Source organism: Falco naumanni, chromosome 1, assembly GCF_017639655.2.
Source record: "Falco naumanni isolate bFalNau1 chromosome 1, bFalNau1.pat, whole genome shotgun sequence".
NCBI classification, from domain to species: Eukaryota; Metazoa; Chordata; class Aves; order Falconiformes; family Falconidae; genus Falco; species Falco naumanni.
The window spans coordinates 23,511,604-23,534,968 of NC_054054.1; the positions used below are offsets into that span (position 1 = coordinate 23,511,604).

Below are 23,365 nucleotides of genomic sequence, written 5' to 3' on the forward strand. Positions count from 1 at the left end.
TGAAGAGCAGATTCACCTCTATAACCTAATCTACTCCACTGCTTTCTGCCAAGGTTGTGACAAGATTACCATTTTCTTTTGTAGTAAGACCCCGGACAAACCTACACTTAGATCACAGACCAGGTAGAACATCTCCCTTCGTATATGAAGGAGGTTGCAGGAACAACCCAGCCATCCACAGCAAAGCAAGTCATCTAGTGCAGTTTGTATTCAACCAGTTCAGCTCAGTCTTACACTGCATCAGTTCCAACAGCAGCAGTTACCCATTCTGTTCTTAAAAAGTCTACAGAAGTAAAAATAAATCAACAAGCCCTGTTTAAATCCCAGGACAGGTACAAAGCCAGAAGCAAACTCACTACAGATGTCTGCTCTACTCCCCTGGCCTTCACTGCAACACAGTTTGTTTTGTTTCAAGCTGCCACCGATTTACTCAACTCTTACCAATGGTTCAGACTAAAAAAAGCTGATTAGCTCCTGTCTAATGGGTTCTCACCCCCCCCCCCAGTCTTGGGGTCCAAATGGATGTCAATGGGCTAAAGCCCCTTTAACAAAAGGGGAAAATCTTGGCATAAGCCTGAAAAGTTGAGAACCTTTCTGAAACAGGAAGGTAACAGTGGATCAAGCATTAGTAGGTAAAAGTGTCTCAGACAGAAAAAAGTTTCCATTTATTACTAGCATATGAAATCAACAGGAAGGCAGGCTTCAGACCTTGTTATTTGCACTTGCCGAATCCCTCTTCCCCGAGGGGAAACTACATGGTCAAACAATTTTTTTATGTATACACACATGCATTATATACACTAATCACATCCTCCAGGGAGTGTATGTGTGTACCTACCTATCTGCAATGCTGGTTAGATAAGGACATCCCATGGGAGGGGGTGGTGGAAGAAAAGCTGGGGGGTGTGCCTGAATTATCACCTTCGACAACAGAAGACAGCTTGGTGGAAGCTCACCTCTTACCATTTATAGGGCTGGTTGTTAACACAAGTTTTCCAGATTCTTACTAATACTCCTACTGGAATCCCTTCGTCATAGGCACTATGCAAACACAAAGTATCTACTCTCAAGAACGTGGTTTATCCTTATAAAATAAAATAAAGCAGGTTGATGTAGAAGAGGAAGCCAAGTGAAAAAAAGTTAATCCAGGACAGGCAGCAGTCAGTACACAGTGGCCTGCCGAGCCCCGTACCATCTCCAGGGATCAGAGCAAGGAGCAATTTGGAGAGTTTCAGACAGTCAGGGAGCTGCTACCCTGCACCCACGGCAAGAGGAGCAGCAGGAAGAGGAGCCTGTTTCAGACCCTTAGCAGCAGGGGATGGAAGCTGGAACAGCCAGCCACAGGGAAGAAGGACTTGGCTTGCTGCTTGATGGGATCAAGAGTCCTGAACACAAGTTAATTGCCTACTGAGCAGGCAAAGAGAAAGCACCAAGTCCCAGTTGTCACTTCTAGAAAGTCCCCATTCAAATTTTAATATGCATTACTTTAAAGCATGACTACATTCCTAAGCTTTCAGTTATGCCAGTTACATTAATTACTCCAATGGCTGCACATTTTCAGAGCATGGTTTTGACTTAAACAACCAATTCAGAAATAGAAATCACTATAAAAGGAATAAGATGTAGAACAGTAAACTTTGCATCCATGTTTGGGCTTAATGAAGCTTGGTATAGGACTGACCAACAGAGGCCAAAATACAATTTCAGCTTCACGCAAGTCATATGTATCAAATGCTAGAGGTACTACTAAAAGCCACTCACAACCAGATACTGAAACTACTAATAACTATAAAATATTGATGAAATAGCTACAAATTCCCCTGTTTGATAAAAGGAGACCTTAAGAGTTGCATATTCTTCTCAGTTTAGCAGGGTTTGCATAATATTTCTGTCAATGCAGCTCTAATTCAGCTTCCCAGAGGACCTTGTTCGCTTCTATGGTCTGACTCAGCTTTCAAAGATCCACTGAAACATGGTCTCCCTCGTGCTCTGCCTGAAGCCTGTTGGTGGCCACCTGGACTTTGCAAAGGGCTACCACTAACTTAAACAGAGCACAAAGCATAAACTATATACAAGCCCTTAATCCAACACATCAGTCAGCCCTACACAGATACAGCATGTAAACTGATGGTGACATTGATTATTTCATACATTCATTCTAGAGCATGCATGGACTCAATGGAGCAAAGAACTATGTTAGTCCACAAAAGGGTATTCTTGTAGGCAGTAAAAGGTTATTCTGTATTTGCAGTACAAATGTGGCATCATCTTCACTTCCAGTAACATTTAATAAATTAATAATCAAGACTACATTAAAGTCTGTTAAGGACTTATTTTTCCCCTTGAACACACTTGTGTGACAATTAGCAACTTCTCATATTAAAAGGAAAAGAGGGACATAATTCACCCAGTTTTATTAAGTAACACAAGTGACTTCTTCCCCCTGGGTTGTAACCATACAAAATTATTCTGCTCTTACTCACACATTGTATTTCTATGAGTTTCTTGCCTGCTGTTTAAAAAAAACATTGTAAGTACAGGTATGTAGAAATCACTTATATTCATTCTAGTACCCTACTTCCCACCTCACCACTGTCAGCCAGCAGCACAAAGCTAAAATGCAAGCTATCATTTGCTTTATTCAAACATAAACCAATTAATTACTGAGCAAAGATGTGTTTATTCTTCATTCTGAAAAGGCTATTCCTTTTAGGATACTGGAAATCATGTGTCGTCTTAAAAAACCCAAAACTTAACAGTCTCTACAAAAGCATTAAACATGCCATAAAACCCGCAACAGCTCAAGCCTTATGTGAAGGGCTTCAGAACCTCTGCCAATAAACATGTGAACATCAGTCCAATTAACAGACAGTTATCAATTACTGACAAAAAGCAGCCCACAAAATACAGGACAACAGCAAGGCAAACAACAGCTAATATTTCTAAGCTGAACTCTTGGGTCATAGAGGGCTGAACATTTCACTGTTAAGAAAAACCGAACTAGAGGAGACAGAGCTTAGAGACAAACTCTTCCTTTATACATATATACATATACATAATTCTGTATATGCACAGAATTAAAATACAACATGCTTACAAGATCTACTATTTTGAAGGCTTTTACCTTTAAAGGCAACAATCCAGACTGCTTCATGAGAAGTGGTGCTGAGTACCTTCAGAAAATCCAAATTAACATCTTCTAAAGATATGGGGCATTCTGAGGTCACCACCAAGGGGCTCTCCGAGGGACACTAACAGTCCCTCCACTGTCTTAAGTCTTACAAAGATTTTTTTCTAACACTTACCGACCCTCGGAGAAACAGAATGGGTATTTTAGTTCCAAACTTCTCTTCCAGTGCAACCACTGCTGACAGCAGCTGATGTGCTGGCTTCCCGAAGTCCTGTAAACCACCTTCTGAGGCACTCGGGACTGCACAGCAAGAGGCTCTGAAACACAGAAAAGAAAACTATTTCAAAACAGATACAAATCAAGCCTCCTCCCTTTCTTTCAAAGGTTGTCTATCAAGTGGTAACTAAATAAAATACACACTGCAAGTGATATTAATATCAACAATTGCACACATTTAAGCATAAACAGCTAAGACTGAAAACATAAGACCAAGCCAAAGTCACAATCCCTTGTGGTTAAGACAGCTGTCCAACTGACCAGTAAGCAGTTCTTCATGGGACTTGCCGTGACAGAATAACGTTGTCTCCATCATCTTCTGATTTTAGTATTTGAGTATTTGGACTGATTTAAGCATATTAGACACTTCTTTAATTGCAGCTAATAATAAAGAGGGGTTTGTCTTTTTTTTTAAAAAAAAAACACACAAAGGAGGAAATACAGAAGGAAGAAGCAACCCTATTTAAGATTTTATAGGGTTTATAAATGCATGGGTTAGTGACTGGAAGAACCCACTGAGTTATTGGTACAAATCACTTCTAAGGAGGAGAAAAAGGACAGTGATCTATTTCAATTTATTTCAGTTCTGCACCAAGTTTACCATGTGACTCTTCCCTGACTGCAAAGATAGAAATCATGATATCTCAAATCCTCTTCTTGGTTAGTTATAGTAGTGACTGGGCAAAGATTTCCTGTATGCTCAAGGGTTCGAAAATGTAGCTGGATAAGTAACATTTTCCAGAAAGCCACACAGCATATAACACTGTGTACCTGATCAGGAAGTGTCAGGCTACCAGCAAGAACAAGGAATCCTTTACTGTAACTCAAGGGAAAGTGCGTACATGCACAGAGGAGAGAGAAGCTGAGGAAGGTGTTTCTGCTCATACCTGTGTGACTACCAAGCCCCTGGCTTCCCTTCAGCACAGCCACGAGACTATTAGCAATGCTAGAAATAACCGGTGTCAGCACACACTGTAACAGAACAGCTCCTTTAATGCTCAGGCAATTTAACCTTAGACACACGGTATCGCTCCACCTGCAATTGCTCCCTTTTGGGATTAATTACCTAACAGAACTTAGACTGTGAAATACATATCATTTTTTTCATCAGTTTAAGCTCTCAACCCTTTCAGGAACTGTGACCATACTTTGCTTACAGGCTTTCCCACAGCCTAACTTAGAGCTTAAGCTGCCTCATGGCTTGTTCAACTGTTTAGGATACACTTACAGACAGTTGTTCAGAGATAAACTTCAAGCTGAACATCTGCAACATCAGATGCATGAAAAGGTCCATTCTTTCAGATAATTTCCCTAGTAAAATCAGCCTGAGAGAATGTAACCTCTTGTATCAGTCTTCAGGGAAGAAAGCTTACCTGGACCTGCAATTATCACAGCATTCATCTGTGCCCATGATGCCAGAGGAAACCTTTCGGAGCTGTTTGTCTTCGAAATGAGACAGGATGAGTCTACCCAAGGGAACGCAGGGAATTAAATAAAAGACCAAGAATTTACACATTAAATTTATTGCAGAAAACAGAGTTGAAATCAGCATCATTACTTAATTCACTGGGGAGCCAATTATTTAGCCTCGATTCCTCTACAGAAAAAATTGAGTTTTTTTGAAAAGTAAATAAGGAAACACTTGATGTCTGTGTATAAATATGCCCAAAGCCATACTTTGATACTGCTGTTTAATACAAAACATGTTTGCAGAACACAGTCAGTAGAAGGTGCCTTCTGGTTACAGCCTCCAGTTGTGACCAAGTCAAAGGCTCTTAAAGCTGACTGAAATGACAAAGCATTGAATAGATTCCAGTACTCACTTTCTCCTGCAGGCATTTGACACAAGGTACTTCTCCATTTTTCCCAGCATCTTCAGTTTGTACAACCGAAACTTTTCATTGCGTACCTCATTTAGAAGACGTCTATCAGTGAAAACATGAAGAGCCCTAAATACTGAACCATTATTCCCCTCCCACATCAAAAAATTAATTATGCCAGACAACAGCCTCAAACTCACCAGAAACAGATAGAAAAAAGCCTACTAAAAACCAGACCCAAAACACCTGCCTGTTTCTCCAGAGTCTTGATCATTCTAGCATGGCACATGCTCAGAAAAGCACCTTACTCATTCTTCTAGATATGACAGTTATTCTATACAGAGGGCAGAAGAACAGACAGAGCTTCTGCCTACCCTACAGGCTACTAAGCTTCAGAAATCCAAAGAGACACAGAGAAGGGAGGAAAGGGCAGAGGGCATCAAGAGAGGGCAATTTCTCTCGTTTTCTGGTTTTCCAGACTCTGGCAAGTTCTCATCAATGCCACTAACACATTACAAAATATGCTAGGGTATCACCACTCTTCTTTCAATAAACTCAGAGGTGGCATGTTAGGACACATCTACCCAGTGCTTAATTTAATATTTTTTAAAGCAATGACTGAAAGCATCCAAGTGAGAAAATAGCAAGGGAGTACTTTGTGGGCATATAGCTTTGTTCTGCCCATGCTCTGAGCTACCAACTGCATCACACTCGCTGTGCCACATGGCCTCAAAATCAAGCCAATATTGCAGGTGCTAGGCACCACATTAACACAGCTAGACCATTCCAGCTCAGAGTTAAGCAAAGCAAGTTTCTGCCTGCCTGCAAAAAAGGACAGGGCAGTAAAAGGTTTCACAGACTCTGGCAGTTGGCTGACAAGTTCAAGTGACCGAGTTCAGGTATTTCTGTGGTCTTATAACTGCTATGGACAAAGTTAACACAAGACTTCTACAGCCAGGACTCCCCCACCCAGATGTAAAAAAAAATAAATAAAAATGTACTCCCCCGTTTAGGCGTCTAGGTAGCAGGGATAAAAAGTAATTCTACAGCACCAGCACTCTCAAGGAATAATGATGGGTCAAAACCCAAGCCAGATGATTTAGAAGACAGCAACCAGGTTTTACCACTGTCTGCACTGCAAAGCAGTTTCAGAAAGCAGAACTGGAACATGGAAAAGCTCATTAACATTATTGCACTTGCTGATTATCTTCTCGAAGTACAGCACAGTTAGTACTGTGTGTATGCAGAAAAGAACTTCCAACCATTCTGAAAATAATTTATCAACATTTTCAACCAAACCTACCCTGCTCCTCTTTCTTTTGGTATATTTTGTGTCAAAGCAGTTGTCTTCAGTCATTTACCTGCTAAAATTCAGGTCTGTCATAGTCCACAAGATGTGACAAGAAGCAGGAAGCCCATCACGACCAGCTCTACCAATTTCTTGATAATAGGATTCCATTTCCTTAGGGGCACCATAATGAATAACCATCCGGATATCTGCTTTATTGATGCCCATTCCAAACGCCACTGTAGCCACAACACACTACAAAACAGGAGTCACATGCTGGATGTTTTGAAATGAGCATGAAGGATATGCCTAGAATAACGCTTACAAACCTGGTGACAACTTTTTGCTACAGACTCAAAATCCAGCCTAAATTACAATGCCTTCAAACTTGCACTCAATTTCCACACAGCACTGTTGTTAAATCTGATTTCCATCAAAGCATGAGCACAGGATTATAAACATGCAAGTGATGACGCGGCAAACAGAGTGTCTTCAAGTAGTTTCTCAAACAAAAGGCACAAAACCTATTGTTAAGAGTAACACAAAGTCCCAGGATAACTCTTTGCCTGCTTAGCTCCAGGAGGAAGAAAGCAGCTCACAGAACTTGCAATGATATTGTTCCAGCCACCATTTTTTTTTCCCCTCAGATGCCATGCATTTTAAAGAGACAAGAAGAAATTTGAAACATAAGCCAGGAATCTTAATACTGTCAGCATAGACCAACAATTTCTTTGCCCAGAATTGGAGACTGAGTAAATGGGAAACACATGCCGATATTCCCAAGTTCTTTCCTCTACCAGAAACTCTGCAATTATAAACAGGACCAAGTAGACTTAGTTTCCTACGTACCTGAATTTCATCCCTCATGAACTGGTGATGGGTCTCTCTCCTTTGTTTGATTCCCATACCAGCATGGTATGCACCACAGGCCACCCTGAGCTTAATCAATTCGGACACAACCTGTTCCGTGGCCTTTCTTGAAAGGCAGTAGATGATAGTGGGGCCTTCAAATTCATATGCAGAACTGCTATAGATAATAGCAACACGTAAATGACACTGAACAGAAGCAGCAACCTTTCTGCAAAAAGTCTGATTGAACCTAGTTGGAAAGGCAACGTAGCTCTGCCAGCAGTTCACCTTCTTGGGGATTTAGAAATCAAAACAGATTTTAAACTAGTCCACTCATACAGAAATTGTCTGTCCCTTGGAAAAATGGACTTGGAAGTTATTTGGTGCTCTTTAAGCTTATTTTGCAGAACACAGAAGATTCTGATCTCTGTAAAAGCAGCAGGATAAGGCCCCCCAATTTCCTTGAAGTCATCAGGAAATATGCTTTTACTTTTGAAAGTTGCTTTTGAAAGGTCTACTTTTATATAACAGACAAGCAATGAGAAATTCATTTATACTGCTGTAGAGGCACACATTGTAGCTTGCAACAATAACAGGGCCAGACTGGCTACACCAATTGGGCCTGCTAACAGAAGAGGACTGCAATTCTTCCACTTGGATTAGCTTTATAAGAAAGTAAGTCTTGCCACAGATTTGTAACTACTCACACATTTTGTACAACACTGTTTAGAAAGTTACCCACCAGTCAATCCATCATAATCAGATTGCTACAGTGTCAGCAGTTCCTCCCAGGATCAAATGATCCTGAAGATGCTTAAGTTAGCAACATGCAAAGAGCAAGAGCCTATCTTCTTGCCTCAAAAGCTTTTTTTTAAATTGGGCGGGGGGGGTGGGCACAATAAGGGACACTACACAAGTGATTAGTCCGGTATCAGAGCTAAGCTCTGGAGAAAGCCCAGGCTCTTCCTCACCAAAACAGTTTAGGACTGCTACCAATTCTTAGCACACACTGCCAAAACTTCAAAATACTAACACATATCTGAGGGATCAGTGAAACAGGATTAAATCCTTACCTTCCCTTCCTAATAAGGAACTGCTTCAAATCCCTAATGATATTTCCACTCTGTTGTCCAACTTCTAAGTATAAGTTAGGTCTGTCAAAACTAGTACACGTGACCTGGGGATTCTTTAGGTTCAGACAATTCACTATGTCTTCTCTAATCGATGGACTTGCAGTCGCAGTTAAAGCGACAATGGGAACCTGCAACGAGAGGCAGAAGTCACAGATCTCATGGATTTTTATTTTAACTAAGAAAACCCTATAAAGTCAAAACTGAACTAGGATGTAAACAGGCATTTTAACCTTGCTATGATCACTGGATCAGCTCAGCTATTTGAAAAATATAGTTAATATTTTGCTACCTAGAGGTTTGGACTACACTGTTCAGGAGAGTGGACAGGGACAGAACATTTACAATTTAGGGTTATCCTGAATCCATGCTTTCTTTAGCTAGATCTTCAACAAGTCTGCAGTAATTTTCTGATGTGGTTAGCTAAGTTTAGGGAACATAAGACAAAACTTCCAAGACTACCATGTAAAGTTCAGCTCTAAGCTTGAGCTTACGCAATATGCACTCAAGGAATGTCTAAAAACCAGAGTTACATCTTCGTACAAGCCACTCAGTTTAAAAAAAGAAAAATCCCTCAATATTTAACCAGAAGCTTAGGGACATCATCTTCCACAGCACAAGGATCCAATAAAGTAATTTAATTTTCAGAAATTGCTGGTAGTCCAGGTTCAGAATATCCTTCATTTAAGCATTTAGAAAAAACTCACAAAACTCGATCACAAACAGACTGAATAAACTCTGAAACAGCATGGTACATACATCCAAAGAGCTCTATCACAAGACAGGTATTTCAAACTATCACACAAAATGAGATAGTACTCTTCTCTTACATTGGTCATCAAACATATCAAAACCTCACCGATGGTAGAGCTTTCTTTAACGAGCTTAAATTTCTAAAGGAATTTCTGAAGTCATGGCCCCACTCAGAAATGCAGTGAGCTTCATCAACAGCTATGAGGGTAATACCTGGTGGGTACAAAAACCAAAACACACAGCATGGACACACAAACAAGATAAAACAACATGGGAAGTGATAAAATACAAATGAAATTACAAAATACAAACACCCCATTCTGGTCAATTTAAAGCTTTCCTGAGAAGGCACCAGCAGCCCACTTAAATTTTTGGTTTTAGAACGCTTTCTGCTGTACTGGCTCCCCAGGCTCATTTTTATAACAGCCTCTTTTGTAAGAAAGGCTCAAGAGCTTTTACGGATTCTCCCACTACCATCTCTGCCTCCTTCTCCAAGCTCCAAATATCCAAGATTCCTCTTAATGAGTTAAAGTCTTCAGCTACCTCTTACAGAACCCCTGCTTCCCAGACTTATTAAAAAGTCACAAATACTAATTACAGATGTCATTAGTTTTATTTTCTGGATTGTAAAACACAGCCCAAGTGTCTCAGGTCTTCACTGAGGAGATAAGTGAAAGTCCAGAAAAATAGAGAAAAGAGGTTAGAGATGCCCCTGGAAAAATAGCCTTGCATGTTTTCCAAATCAGAAAACATCCTCAACTCGTGTACAGATATCCCATTCTAATCTGTGTGCTCAAAGCACCCTAGCGTCAGAGGCCAAGCACATAGTTTCCTGGGACTCCATGTGCTCAAATGGCTTCTCTGCTCCCCAGAGACTCCTTCCTGCTTACAGCACTAGAAACTCAGTTCCTTAGTAAAAAAGTTACAATTCTTTAGAGTTTACATGCTTTGAATTTACCCTACTACGAGATTCATCATCCTTGATGAAAAGAGAATTTTTATGATGCACTAGGGCATTTCAAAACATAACTCCATTGTTACATCCTGAGAAAGATTAGAATACTTAAGAGGTTAAAATGTAGTGATACACATTTCACTTCACGTGATTTAAAGATGAGTGTTTTGGCACCTTTGTTCTTAGTAACTTCTGTAATGTCCCATGCCAAGGCCACGCTAAAGACAATCCACTGATACCTTTCTTCATCAACAACAGGATCTTCTGGCACCATTTATCATCAGTCACTACACAAACCTCCGAGCTCGCTAATGGTAAGGAATTGGTGAAAGGTGTTCAAGCATTCAAAAAGTTTAAACCTAACTATGAATTTAAACTGCCTGCCAACTCACCCACACCATCCCCAACTTACCAATAGTTTGGTCAAGATCCTGAAGTAATTTTAAGTTCCCCGAACAAAACTCGGGAGTCATATATATGACTCTGTACCGACCCCTGAAACATCAAGCAAATACACCATCACAGAAGGAAAAACCCCAGACAACCCAACCAAATAAAACAAAGCCATGATTGCCTAGAATATGCAAATGAGAACAAGTACAGACTTCTGAACATGGAACAAGAGGAAGTAAAGACTGTAGAAAGCATTCCAGAACCATAGGAAAGCAAGGCAGTACACACAATGTTACAAGAAAAGGAAAAACAGCAGAGATTTACTAGCTTTTAGAACAAAAAAAGGACTGTTGTGATGACTTGGCGACAAATATAGGTCTAAGAGCTGTGTAAAATCATGTATAAATCACAATGTAATGCTGAGTCAACAAGCCCCATCGCCCCAGGCGGAGGGCACAAGAGGGTGGCTGTAGCCTCCCCCATGCTCAGCCTGGGTGAATGCAAGCAGGATCACTGACTGCCAGGTTCCAGGTCCGAGCCAGAATCAAGAGGTTCAGCGATGACAGATCAGGGAGACTCCCTCCCTCTCCAATACACCTACGTCAGAACCTGCAGTCCCAGAAAGCTTAGTTAAGACTCACGCTTTGATGCATTCTTGGATGTTTTTTGACTGAGCTGAACCAAGCAAGCAAGCTGGAATCTCTGACATTCTGCAGAAATAAAAAGCACAATCACAAACAGATTTACCCTCAATGCTTTCAGCCTATGCCAGAACTTTGTAAAGCAAGTTCAAGCTGCAAGGTCAGAGACTATTTTCTTCCAAGGACCTCCGTGGGGAAAAAACACCTTCTGAAAGAGCAGGAGTGAACAGTGGCTATTCCTGCCACCCAAGCACACATCCACTTCACCTCCAGCTGTGGTTCCCCCACCCCACACACCCTTTTTAGTGCAATAAGGAATCAGAGAAATAAAGGCCATTTTCCTTGCCCGAGAACTAACTTTACTAATAAAGCATCTAAAAGAAGAACATACAGTAACTTCCTTTCTTTAGATATTATCTTATGCAGTTCATCACATTTGGATGTAAACCTTACTAGTTTGCAATTTTTTATGCTGCCTTTCAATCTTTTGAGAGCCACTGGTGGCGCATCTGCTAATTTTCAATCGGGTGGCTGCTTTTTAATGACAGATTCAGCAATTACGCTTATCAGCTCAGCCACCTCATACCTGACCTCTTTCAGGACCCTGCAACCCCTGTCCTCTTGGTGATTTACTGCATTTTGTTCCAGCTCTTCGTTTCGATAGCTTCTCCCACCTCGCTCCTCCATGTTTCTGTCTGTCCTTGGCAGAACTGCACCCCGACTGACAAATGAATTATGGAATCGCATTAGGTCACAGAAACTCAGCCTTCCCAGCCTTCAAAATGAATGACCCACTGAGAATGTGGTGAATAAGCCCTTTCCACTGAGGAAAACCGAATAAAAGCCAAAGAAGCAGCTGAATACATATAGACACCCTGCTGATTAATACTCAGTCTAGGAGCTGGCTATAGAGACAGCTTAGGCTGTCCAGTCATTCATCTGCTTGCAGTCATGATGTGCAGCAGAAGAAGCAGAAGCTACCACATGTAATTGATGCTCCTTACTTCAAAAAAATCTTCATATCCCCTCTTTCACAAAAGGCCCATTCTTTCCAAGTTGGACAAGGCAGGGATGAACTAGACAACTCAGCATGATTCCCACAGCTTAAAAAGCGTCAGAAGTGAATAGCTGTTTTAACAGAAAGCAAGTACATGTAGAGAAAGCATTATCAGGTATTAAAATCAAAGAGATTTATCTTGACAACACCTATATCTGCTCATGTAAGAGCATTCAGTGTCACCCACTAGTTCCCCCAGACTTCTTAAGAATTAAAGAGGCCAGGTGTTAGGAGACCTACTACACTGTCTGTCTTCAAAGTCTGTGCTATAACTTTGATCTGAATGGCTTACAGCTTCCAGCCGTATGTTGTTCAGATGTTACTTCTCAGACTCAAAGGAAGCCCTACCAAGTTTTGACATAACTCTCAGGCTGAAACAGCCCGTGAAGCTCCATCAGTTCCATCTGTGCAAAAAGGGCCCATGAATCCCGAAATACTTGAGAAGGATCCACCTTCAGGAACCACCCACCAGCATAGATCCTCCGCAAATTCAGCCTACAGTTCACATAATCAACAAATCCAGTGATCTTAGCCTATTTACACAATTTGCATGTGTTCCTTGAGAAACATATGCTTTAAAGCCGACATGCAAACAGCTTGCTGTACAAAGCTGCAACCTTAAACACCAGGAAATGCCACAAGCAGAATCCGTGGGTTTCCACAGGCAATACAGCAGCAGCTTGTTACTACTGCATTACTTACGTCAGCTGCAGCACCTGGTCCTCCATCAAGGCAATAAGGGGACAGATGACAATTCCTGTAGATCCAGTGTAAACAGGAGGAAACTGGTAGCACAAGCTTTTTCCATAGCCTTAAAGGGAAAAAGGCAGAAGTGAAACATCACGCTTTCTATGCGGCTATAACTACAGCTACAGAGGATGGTTTAACACCTTGTTAAGCACCCCACCCCCCCAAGTGACATTTGTTTTGGTAGTAAAGGAACAAAGATGCAAGGTAAGTATGCTCAGCATCCATTTGCTACCCCTCACTACACCAAGGTCAGTGACAAAGGCTAGGACAGACACACAAGTAGCCAGCATAGCTGGCTAAGACTGAAGTCTCAATCAGGGCACCCTGCTCATGTGAGCCACATGGACAGTCTCCAAGTTTGAATCCTACTCTCCCCAAAAAGGAAAGGATTTTTTGCTGCTACTTAAGATGTAAAGGTAACTTACCAGTTGCCATGACAACAAGATTATCTCTTCTGTCTTCTAAAAGAGAATTTATCACTTTCCACTGGACCCTTTAGATTAAACCAAGGGAAATATTTTATTCTCGCTACCACACATAACATGTAAGTTTTGTGAAACCACATACTCAGTTGCAGTTCAGGTTAAAGAAACACTTCTGGCTGCCTTGAGTGTTTTTGCACACTGCAACCGCTCAGACATTGCAGCTACTGCAGGTAGTCCCACCAGTGTTAGTGGAGTTACTCTTAGTGGAGTGAGGCAAGCAACGTTTGATGCAGTTATTCACAGAAGATCACAAAAACTGCATCTCATGTTAGTAATGGATCCACAAACACTGAAAACTACAGTTATCTTCAATGCCAGATTGTTAACAGGACCTTGATTTTGCCAGTTTTCATCTTTCTGTGGTATCACATGTAAATAACTGCAGTCAGTTAAAAAAAATCCCCCCATCCCCATTTCCAAGAGTTTACAAAACATTTTAATCCAGTAAAACAGGCTTCCCCCGCAAAGTGTTGCTCAGGCTGTGCCTTGCACAGAAAGCATTTCACCGCCAGTCATCCAGGAGTATTTCATCTCATTTTCACTGAGCTTAAGAAATGCAACAACAATGCTCAAGTACATAAGCACATACTGTGCTGAGATCATGCCACACAGACAGAAGCCTGTCCCTCCTTTCTAGAGCCACACAACAAAGAATAACCAGATTTATCACACATATTAACATCTGTGCAGCTTGTTGCTCACTGTTTAACACACTTGAACTAGACCTGATACAACAAAGCTTCAAACACAGGAGGTAAGCCATCAGAAGAGTCAAGAAACTCATACTCCACTGTGAGAGTACAGCATTGTAGTTAGCACTCCATAACATTTATTCTGACATCTTGTTGTGGCAAAGATCACTTTTCCTAGGGATTTAACAATCTAGGTCCTAGATTGTTAGTTCTGGCAGTAAACAGTATCAAAAAAAAAAATCATCAGAATTGAAATAGGGGAAAGAAGATGAACTCTGGAGTGTACATTTCAACAGAAAAACATACTTACGGTTTAAAGGAAGAATGCCCAAAATAAGTCTTCAGACACGTGATGTGGCTTTCACTAGGCACTGGCAGCAATGGATCTTTAGTGGGAGGGAAAAAGGAGAAAAAAAAAAACCCAAAAAACAAAACTCATCTCTGATTAAATTTTAGGATGACAAAGCACTAACAGTCTTGACAAAGTCTGCTCATGGTTAGCGATGCCCAGGGCCTAGGATTAGGGCAACTCCAGGGAAGAGAAACAGACTCTGAAGATATTCACAGGCTAGAATAAAGGATTAAAATAGCAAGCAGGCTGCTCAGACACTGTACGTGATGGGAACATATGGCTTGATTAATGAGATACTAAAGCAACAGATATTGTAATGCATAGCTGCATTATTTGCTACACGCTCACACAAGGTACCTGAGATGTTTTGCTCAGCCTGCCTTTAAAGACCCTACTGAAGTTACACCAATCAATGCCCAACACTGCAAATAGCCAACAAAGTCATGGCCCAGAAGTGACCTACAAGGGGATCCTGATCTCACTTTGAACACTGAAGAAACATGTTCAACATCTGTTGAGATTTCTAATTAACACTCCACAGTAGAAAGCATGACGCTTCCACCTAGTTTTTGTCTGTTGGACAAGCACATATTCCCTGTAATAGCCTGCCTGGCTACTGTTTAGAGATGAACCGAACAAGCAGTTCACTCCTCTGTCCCTGTCTAGCAGCCCACATTCTGCTGGGAAGAAGCAAGCAGCTCTTCTCCTAGCTGATGTTACTTTCAGTGACAAGGTCCACAGCGTAACTTCAACAACCAGGGTAGGGAGCTTCCACACAGTGATGGCCCAAGCAAGCCAAGATGTATTTCACCTCACATTTCGGTCTCTATTCCCCATTTGAATTGTCCCCACAGGGCCAGCTCCAAAGCATTAGGGTCAAGATCACCCCTAAGCCACAATTTTTTAAGAACTCTGCCACAGAGCAGTAGTATCAGGACAACAGAACAAGAGCACATAGTGGAGGTTCCACCATCTCCCCTGCTGTGTTCTGAAGAGCTACCCTCAATTCTGCATTATCTCCACAGCCCCAGAGCAGCTTTAGTCCCATTAAGCATACATAACGACTACTGATAGTGGCAGGAGTCAACTATGTTTTGCCAAGGACACCTTTACATTTTCATCTTGACACATAGACAAGTACTCCTTTGAAAACCCAGATGAGCTTTGACTTTCTGCTTCAAGAAACCAAGCACAAAATGTCACTGTGCTTCCAACATCTGCTTCTATAAACAGTTAACCATGCACTATGATTTCAAACATACCCAAACATTCCTCTTCCTCCTCAATGCCTTCATCTTCATCGTCATCTGGTGCAACGTTCAGTTCTGCGTCAGGAGTTTTCCTGGCTTTATTGGACTCTCTTTCAGTTAAAGCTCCTTCAGAATAGTCTACATCTTTTAAAGACTGAGAAATTGGGAGAAAAAGTTATTTCAGAGCACAAAACAGTAGATAAAACGCTATGTCTGAAGTAATGTGATATGGGAACATATGACTTTTAATTTACTTATGCCATAACTCAGATCTATAGGCACACAGTACAAAGAAAAGCACAGCAGTCAGTAGCATTCAAATTCCAACAGCCATTTCCTGGGTAGCATCACAACAATTGTGTTTTTTCTTTGCAAAAAGGTCTTTGAAATTTTGAAGATATTTATTTTAAAACCAATAGTTGGGGTTTTGTGGTGGTGGTTGGGTTTTTTTGTTGTTGTTTTTGGGTTTTTTTACTTTCAACTAGACAAAGGCACAAGTTTCACTGAGAAGTGACTTGGGAGGCTAGCCACAAAAAAAAACCAACAGAAAAGATGGCATCCCAACAAACATCATGCTACACTCGGTGGTTTGAAAACATGGTGCTCAGAGGAACACTAACCAAACCCCCTCTTCTCAAGTGAGCTTTTCTGACCAAAATTGCATTTATTGACATGCTGATTGACATGCAGCACTGAGAACCATCCAGAAGAGACCTGGTCCTTCCCTATGAGAAAATTCAGCTTTTTTACCCCCAGACCTTTAAGTCTTGCTTCCTACTTAGCTATAAGCTACACAACCTTCATATGTGTGCAAGCAAACAAACACTTGTGACTACCTTTGGTGGAACTGTATTTCAAGTGAAGTGACCGAATATGTAGCACTGGGGGATCAGGAAAAAAGCTCAACACTCGAGTCCTTCTTTTCAAGAAAAGTTATAGCCGTAGAAACTTAGAGGCCTGCAAAACATGGCTACAAAGCAATCCGACCTACAGCCCAGGTCAGCAGAACCTGCAGCGCACAAACTGCCCTGTCAGCTCAAGCCCTTGGACAAGGGTTTGAACGCACAACACTTGGAGCCCAGCTGTTTATGAATGATAATCTACACAACTGCAGTAAGCGGGTGGATCAAGTCCAAGCTGGGATAATAACGATGTGGTAGGATGCAAGCAGCATTGAAGTCTGAAACTATTAAATTGAATTCTCTAGGTATCCACACATTTATCTGTCTCCTGTCCACCTTCAGTAAGCAACACCGTTTTCTTTCATACTCCTTCCCCTCAACTGCTCCATTGGGACCCAAGAGCATCATCATTACCAAAAATACCCCTTAATAAAAAAACCCAAGCACTCACTTTAAGCATCTCCATTTCCAGTTCTTCATCACTTTCAATGACACAGGAAATATTCTGTTCGTTGTCTGTAGAGCATGCCTCCTAAGAAAAAAGTTCTTATCAGCAAAGTTATTTCTATTTTACCCACCACCTTCCAGCCTTCAGTACATACTATGAACCATTTCTGTATGCTTTTACTTCTTACCAGAAGTAACTAAGCTCAAAATTCAGCTCTGAAGTCTGACTGTTAAAAAGACTATCAGAAAGAAACGTTAGAACACAACAAGACCCTGTTGTGAGAGACAAAAAGGAGTATCACCAGCTGTGTGAAACACATGAACATAAGGAAATTATAATCCGATTCAAAAGGCATCAATCCACATTCAGCAGTCACTAGGACTGCTATTTACAGTTCCCTTAGAAAAAGATCTGCTTTTTATCATGACCAAGTTGGAGATGCAAGTGCAGAATTGGTCCCCATACTGCACTAAATTCTTTGGTAAGATATTAGCAACCAAAAGAGGAAACCTAGTCAGACTATCTAGAGCTTCCGTATTCAGTAGTAATCCTTCCAGCCACATGACTAAAGAGCAGCTCAGTACCTGACTACCACCACATATACTTCCCAGACTTTGAGCCCTTCTCCCAGCCCACCTTCATATTCTTTCAGTGGCAGAACTTTAAAGTCCTAGGGGAAATTAGGGATGAGATCACTACCTCTAAGCACCCATGATTAACAAAGGCTTTTCTCAGTACCTCAGGTGCAGCTTCACTGACCAATTCTCCTGCAGCCTGGCATTCCAAGATCTGAAGTTCTTGCTCAGTAATGTCTAGTGACATGAATTCATCTCCATCTGCCTTGCTCATTGAGCTGGCTGCTGCAGCCTCATCTTCCACAACAGCATTACCGCTCTCTGCCTCTTCTTCATTCACATCTCCCTCCCAGAGGCCAGCAAGTGTAGCATCAGAGCAGGTGAAGTCAACTTCAAGTTGTTTAGCAAATGCAGGCTTTTCAACTTTTTCTGCTTCAACATTTGCTGACTTTGCTTCAAGATTTGCGGGAGTTGCACCACAGCTCTTCTCCAGTACAGAAGGAAAGCCTGAACCAAACAGCGTGCTTCTTAATGCCTTTACATTTGCAGATATGTCAGCTAGGATTTCTGCAGCCCTAGAAGGTAAAACAAGAAAGTTAAACCCAAATGATAAAGCCAGTTGCTACATCCACCTTAGTCACAAGTAGAACTGATGGTTCTAAAGTAGTCTGTTTCTCCAGACTGAGTTTGTCCAAAACTTCAACTATAAAGTTCATCACTCATATGCAATTGGTATTCCACTTCTGGGAGAAGAAAATTAAATTTCTTTACTATGAGGAAAACCTACAAAGCCTCTCTGAAAACACTGTTTTTGGTAGTGTCCCCACACTTGTATCAAGTCTCCAGACTTCTAGTAATTAACGACGAGTCCTGGCTATTTATGAAAGGCAGCCTTGCTGTGCATTTCAGCAACAAGAAACAGATTCAGCAAAGTTCAGTGTCCAACCCATTGCAATTAAACCAAACTTATGTTCTTTTGTACAAAGATAATACTCCAGCATTAAGTGTACTGTGCTTTCTTTTCTTGGAAAAGGACACAACAGGTAACAGACTGCTGTTAGCATGTATTTTGTTGTGTGGGACCTCAGGGATCAAGAGCAAACAGCGATCTTGGAGGCAGAAACAGACCAGCAAAAATCTAACCTCTGCAAATTTTCCAGTTGTCCAGAAGAGTCAGGGATGTGAGAAGCCAGGTCCGTTATCTCTTCAGCTAGTGAAGTCAAGCGTTCCTTCACACCCTCTGACAACATGCCATCTGAAACAAGTGCCATCAGAGTTATTTCACAATAAATCATGTCTAACATCTATACGCAAATAAGTTCCATTCAAGTAACTGCCTATCTACAAGATCTACAGCTGATAAGACAGCCTTTTCCAGTGCTTAAAAGTCAAGTACATGAAATCAGGCCAAGCTTCCATCTAGTTCACCTCTGTATCTTTTACACATGCCTGGGGAAAAAGTATACAGAACAGGACTATTATGAAGTGATCCTTCCCCAGCATATCTTCCAGCTTCCAGAAAAAAAGCTGCTAACACAGCTATGCTGACGAAATCAAAGCAAAAAAAAAAATTCTACCTCATTAAGAGGACAGTATTCCCACTTCTGTCTTGGATACAGAAGTAAACTTCAGCCAGTACAAAATTCACACCTCACCTCTTTTTTTAACCATAAGCTACGTGCAATACTTAACTTTTCTTATGAAGCATGGAACTAAACAAACCTAATCACATAAATAATGCTAAGCTGCTCTAAATTTGGGTCCTGCTTATATGCCTTAAGAAAAACATCACTTCACAACATGTATTTTTTGTGGTCTTACTACTTCTTAAACTAGATTTTTGTCCCTGCATCAGCAGAATTGACATTAACTCACCTAAGTGTTTCCATAAACAAACTGGAACGAGAGCAGGATTTTGCTCTCTTTATACAGCAGAAACAAACATCATACCAAGACTGCATTCCTGTATCACTATGGAAATTAGTTACACAATACAGTAACCCAGGACACTAAAGAGTCTTTACAGTCTGCTCTCTCTGGAAGTGATCTCTAATCACACCAAGAAGCCAGATAATCCGGACAAAGAAGCTATGAAATAACTGCTGGGAAATAGAATATTCAATTGTACATTGAATAAATTCCTTGTGCTTGAATGTATGATTTACCTAGTTTTACACCAAATAATTTCTGGTCGCTGCTACTCATATTTTTCAGTTTTTGATATATGATGAAGCCAGCCTGCCAAAGAAAGGAAAAAAATCAGTACTCTGTACTCTGCAGATAAACACTATCTTCAAGACTACATAAAACAACACAGCAAACTACAGCATGAATACATTATTAACATCAAATTCAGAGTGGTTGGCCCACGCCATACAACAGTCAGTGGTCTACCTTAATTGCATCCTTCATCACAACCAGGTTATGTCTTACAGAATGCAAAGTCCTGACCCAGGGTCCACACTGTGGTGGATACTCTTGTATAATAAAGACAGCTGCGCTGGGAATCTATGAAGTTAGCTGCACACAGAGTGCCCCAAGCACTCCACCCCCAGTCTCACCATCTGCTCCACCTCATTCAGATTTTATGTAGTGCTCCAAGAGAATAGCTCTGAACCTCCTAAGATAGATTCTGTGTGTTTAATATTTCCCTTGATATGAATAATAGGTTCTAACAGGAAAATGCAGCCTAAAGCCAGGAATGTGCTAATTAGACTACATATGTTAGCGAAAGCATCTAAAAGGAAAGAAAGAAACAAGATACTCCCTTGTGTTTTCCTGCGAGGCTCCAACACACAGGCCAGGTGAACAGAGCATAGCAGCAAAGAGGCACTGCCTGGAAAAAGCTGGCTACAGCAGCTGCACCAGGCACCAAAAATAAAAGTTCTGTTCCTTACTGGTTTGGGTCTTAACAGGTGCCAAACCCTCCACAGTTTAACATTTAACTCAACTAGAAAGTATGCAGCATTTCCCAAGTCAGAAAAGACAACACCCCTGTCCCACTTCTCTTCCTTTATCTAACCTTGACACAGGAATAAAAGTCCAAGGGAATTTTTATTTTACTGCCATGAAGAACAACTTTCATCTGGGGAGCAGGCAGCACCCAGCAGCTTATTGGTAAATCCACTCACAGAACTGTATGAAAGGTACACTCGCAAAAAAGGTAAAAAGTAGAGACTTCTACAGAGCTACAAAAATTCACATGCTACTAAACTACTCTTCTTGGTAATCAATACCACTAGTACTGCTGTATTAGCCACTGAAAAAGTCTGTATTTCTTCAGACTTGCTTATGAATTTTCTCACATTATATTTAGCAGGATTTTGGTTCATAAGCAGCTCAAGAAAAATGACCAAAAACCTCAGCAGAAAGCACATCCAAAAGCACTAACAAGCTACAGTTAATACCTACAGCCAAGGGAACCAAAAAAGTTACCTACTCTTCAATTCTGTAAGCAATCACTGTACTTAAATACACACCAGCCACATTACAGCTCTGTGGGATAACCATGCTGCAAGAGTTTTGGCTTCCTCCATACAGATATAAAATTCACCCAACTGCTCCATCAGAACTCACTTCCCTGAGGCAACAACTTGAAGGGAGTCCAAATGGACAGACACTCCTCAGGCATGCTTGCTGGCACCTGTGTTACTTGGCACGTTCCGAGAATGACAGAACTTCCAGGAGCTCTGCTTTCTGCACAGACTTCAATAAAAAGGCAAATCTCACAACACCGTGAAACATTCAGAGTTAAGAACCTCATGGGAGGCTCAAGGCTGCTGTAGAATGGGGTTTCTTTCTCCCATCAACATTCAATTTTCTATGTGAAATAATCACAACATCCTCTTCAAGTGATCCCAGCAAGATGACAGGTACAAGTCAGGTACAAACAGTACTATCTTCAACAGAGGAGATATGTAGCTCTGGGTGAACACTGTGGTTTAAAAACTTAAGACAGAAAAGGAATCAAACAGCAACCTACTCAGTGGCATTTCCACCTTTAAGCATCCCACATCTGTAGTGGGCCTCAGAGTCTTCCTATATTATGTTCTGTAGCACAAAGACACGAAACCATCTGTTAACAGCATATTAGAGAAGAAATTTATTGATACCGATGGAGTGGTGATCTCTTCTTGTACTTACATAGGCATCTGTGGCTGCATACAATTTTTGCTCCTCACTGAGTGGAAACTCTTCCCAGTTACTACAGCGAACAGACTTATCCTTCAAAAGCTGCTTGCCAAAAAGGTGTTTTACCAGACCATTTAGACTCCATACCTCCTTACACTTCAGCTGGGGGAAGAAAAACACAGAACAGCAGGCTTGTTTAAAGAGGAAAGCCACTGGACCTGACAGAAAACATTCCTGGAAGTGGCAAAGCATACTTAATCCCTCATTAGCAACAAGGAGCTCTGGGTTAGTCAGAACAAACTATTTTCTCAAAGCAGTAACTGTTCTTCAGGCCTAATTCTGCTCTCATCATATTAAAAGATAGTTTGGCCATTTGAAAGCTGTACTTCCCTGCCCTGAAACTGTATTAATAGTTAGAGGCCATACATACATTGTCAAGCTGGAAAGATGGCATTAGGGCCAGGTGAGTCCACACAACGTGAGGTGCTGTTGTCACCCTACCAAAACCAGGAAATCTGCACAACGTAGTCTCCAGTTTGATTAAAAGAAGTCAGACTTAAATAGCAACCCCTCTCCCCTCCAGGATTTTTCTACCATTTGCCTTCCTAATTAGAGAAGCTTAAGCACCAGGAATTTAAATATAAACACAGGAATATTGAAGCCTGCCTGTAAGTGTTCTGTCACCTTTTGCAAGTCCAGAACCAAGCACAACCAAAGAGTGCAGCTACCGACCGTGACACTGCTCAGTGTGCGGGGAAGCAGTTCATCAGAAGACTAAAAGTCACCCTGCCACACTGCTGTTTTCAATTGCTTTTGTAATCATACTTGTCAGTCACAGTTCCTACATGCTATTGTCTCCATCAGTTTGGGAAGCTTCCCGTCAGACCACAAGGAGCCAAGACTCACAGATGCAGCCTTCTGCTATTCCAACTTGCAAGCACTTGCAAAACAGGCAGCAGTGTCAAGTCTAACAGTGGCAGTGCAGCATTATCAGCTCATCCCCTTAAATATGGTATAAAAAAAAGTGTACCAACTGTTTGTTTTAGTTTTCCCCCAGCCCTCCCCCTTGTATTGTGCCAATATGTATAACCCTATTCTTTGCTCTCCCAAGCTTCACTTTCAAGTTTATTTTTGGTTTGTTTTCTCTTTAGCAGAAAACTTTAAAGCTGCTATTGGAGATCACGATGCTCATCTTCATAACAAGTTATCCTGAAGTCTGATACTGGAATAAAAAAAAAAGGGGGGGAGGGGGGGGCGCAAACTGAGGAAACTCCAGATCTGAAAAGAAACAGCTTAATTTGTACAGCTTCCAACCCACTAGGAACTGAAACTTCAAGCGGGTTCATATGGAGAGCACTGCCCCAAATGCTGATGATACATCACGCTCCCCTCTCCCCCACACCGATTTAATTACACAGGGTACAGAAAGGATGGAACAGACAAAGGTTCAAGTAGTATTATTCAGGGCAAAAATCTGTTCTCTGCCAG

At 41.3% G+C, this 23,365-nt stretch overlaps 1 protein-coding gene across 18 annotated transcripts in view; it reads right to left on the reverse strand.

The window, feature by feature from the left end:
• Positions 1-23,365, reverse strand: part of WRN (WRN RecQ like helicase) — a 47,206-nt gene that overhangs the window by 14,204 nt on the left and 9,637 nt on the right. For 14 of the 18 annotated variants that reach the window (XR_005826677.1, XM_040585590.1, XM_040585560.1 and 11 more), the window contains 18 exons: positions 21,890-22,039; positions 19,912-19,984; positions 18,890-19,001; positions 17,910-18,321; positions 17,175-17,255; positions 15,834-15,975; positions 14,530-14,605; positions 13,468-13,535; positions 12,995-13,103; positions 11,236-11,304; positions 10,614-10,696; positions 9,353-9,459; positions 8,437-8,624; positions 7,364-7,541; positions 6,588-6,769; positions 5,230-5,331; positions 4,780-4,872; positions 3,306-3,447 (listed from right to left, as the gene is read on the reverse strand). Coding sequence is in view for 17 of the 18 variants with exons in the window: in XM_040585560.1 (XP_040441494.1) it covers positions 3,306-3,447; positions 4,780-4,872; positions 5,230-5,331; positions 6,588-6,769; positions 7,364-7,541; positions 8,437-8,624; positions 9,353-9,459; positions 10,614-10,696; positions 11,236-11,304; positions 12,995-13,103; positions 13,468-13,535; positions 14,530-14,605; positions 15,834-15,975; positions 17,175-17,255; positions 17,910-18,321; positions 18,890-19,001; positions 19,912-19,984; positions 21,890-22,039 (2,367 nt within the window). In the remaining variant the exon portion in view is untranslated. Of the gene's footprint in view, positions 1-3,305; positions 3,448-4,779; positions 4,873-5,229; positions 5,332-6,587; positions 6,770-7,363; positions 7,542-8,436; positions 8,625-9,352; positions 9,460-10,613; positions 10,697-11,235; positions 11,305-12,994; positions 13,104-13,467; positions 13,536-14,529; positions 14,606-15,833; positions 15,976-17,174; positions 17,256-17,909; positions 18,322-18,889; positions 19,002-19,911; positions 19,985-21,225; positions 21,250-21,728; positions 21,748-21,889; positions 22,040-23,365 lie in introns of those variants that run through there. The other 4 variants (XM_040585527.1, XM_040585635.1, XM_040585608.1 and 1 more) reach the window with 3 other exon arrangements.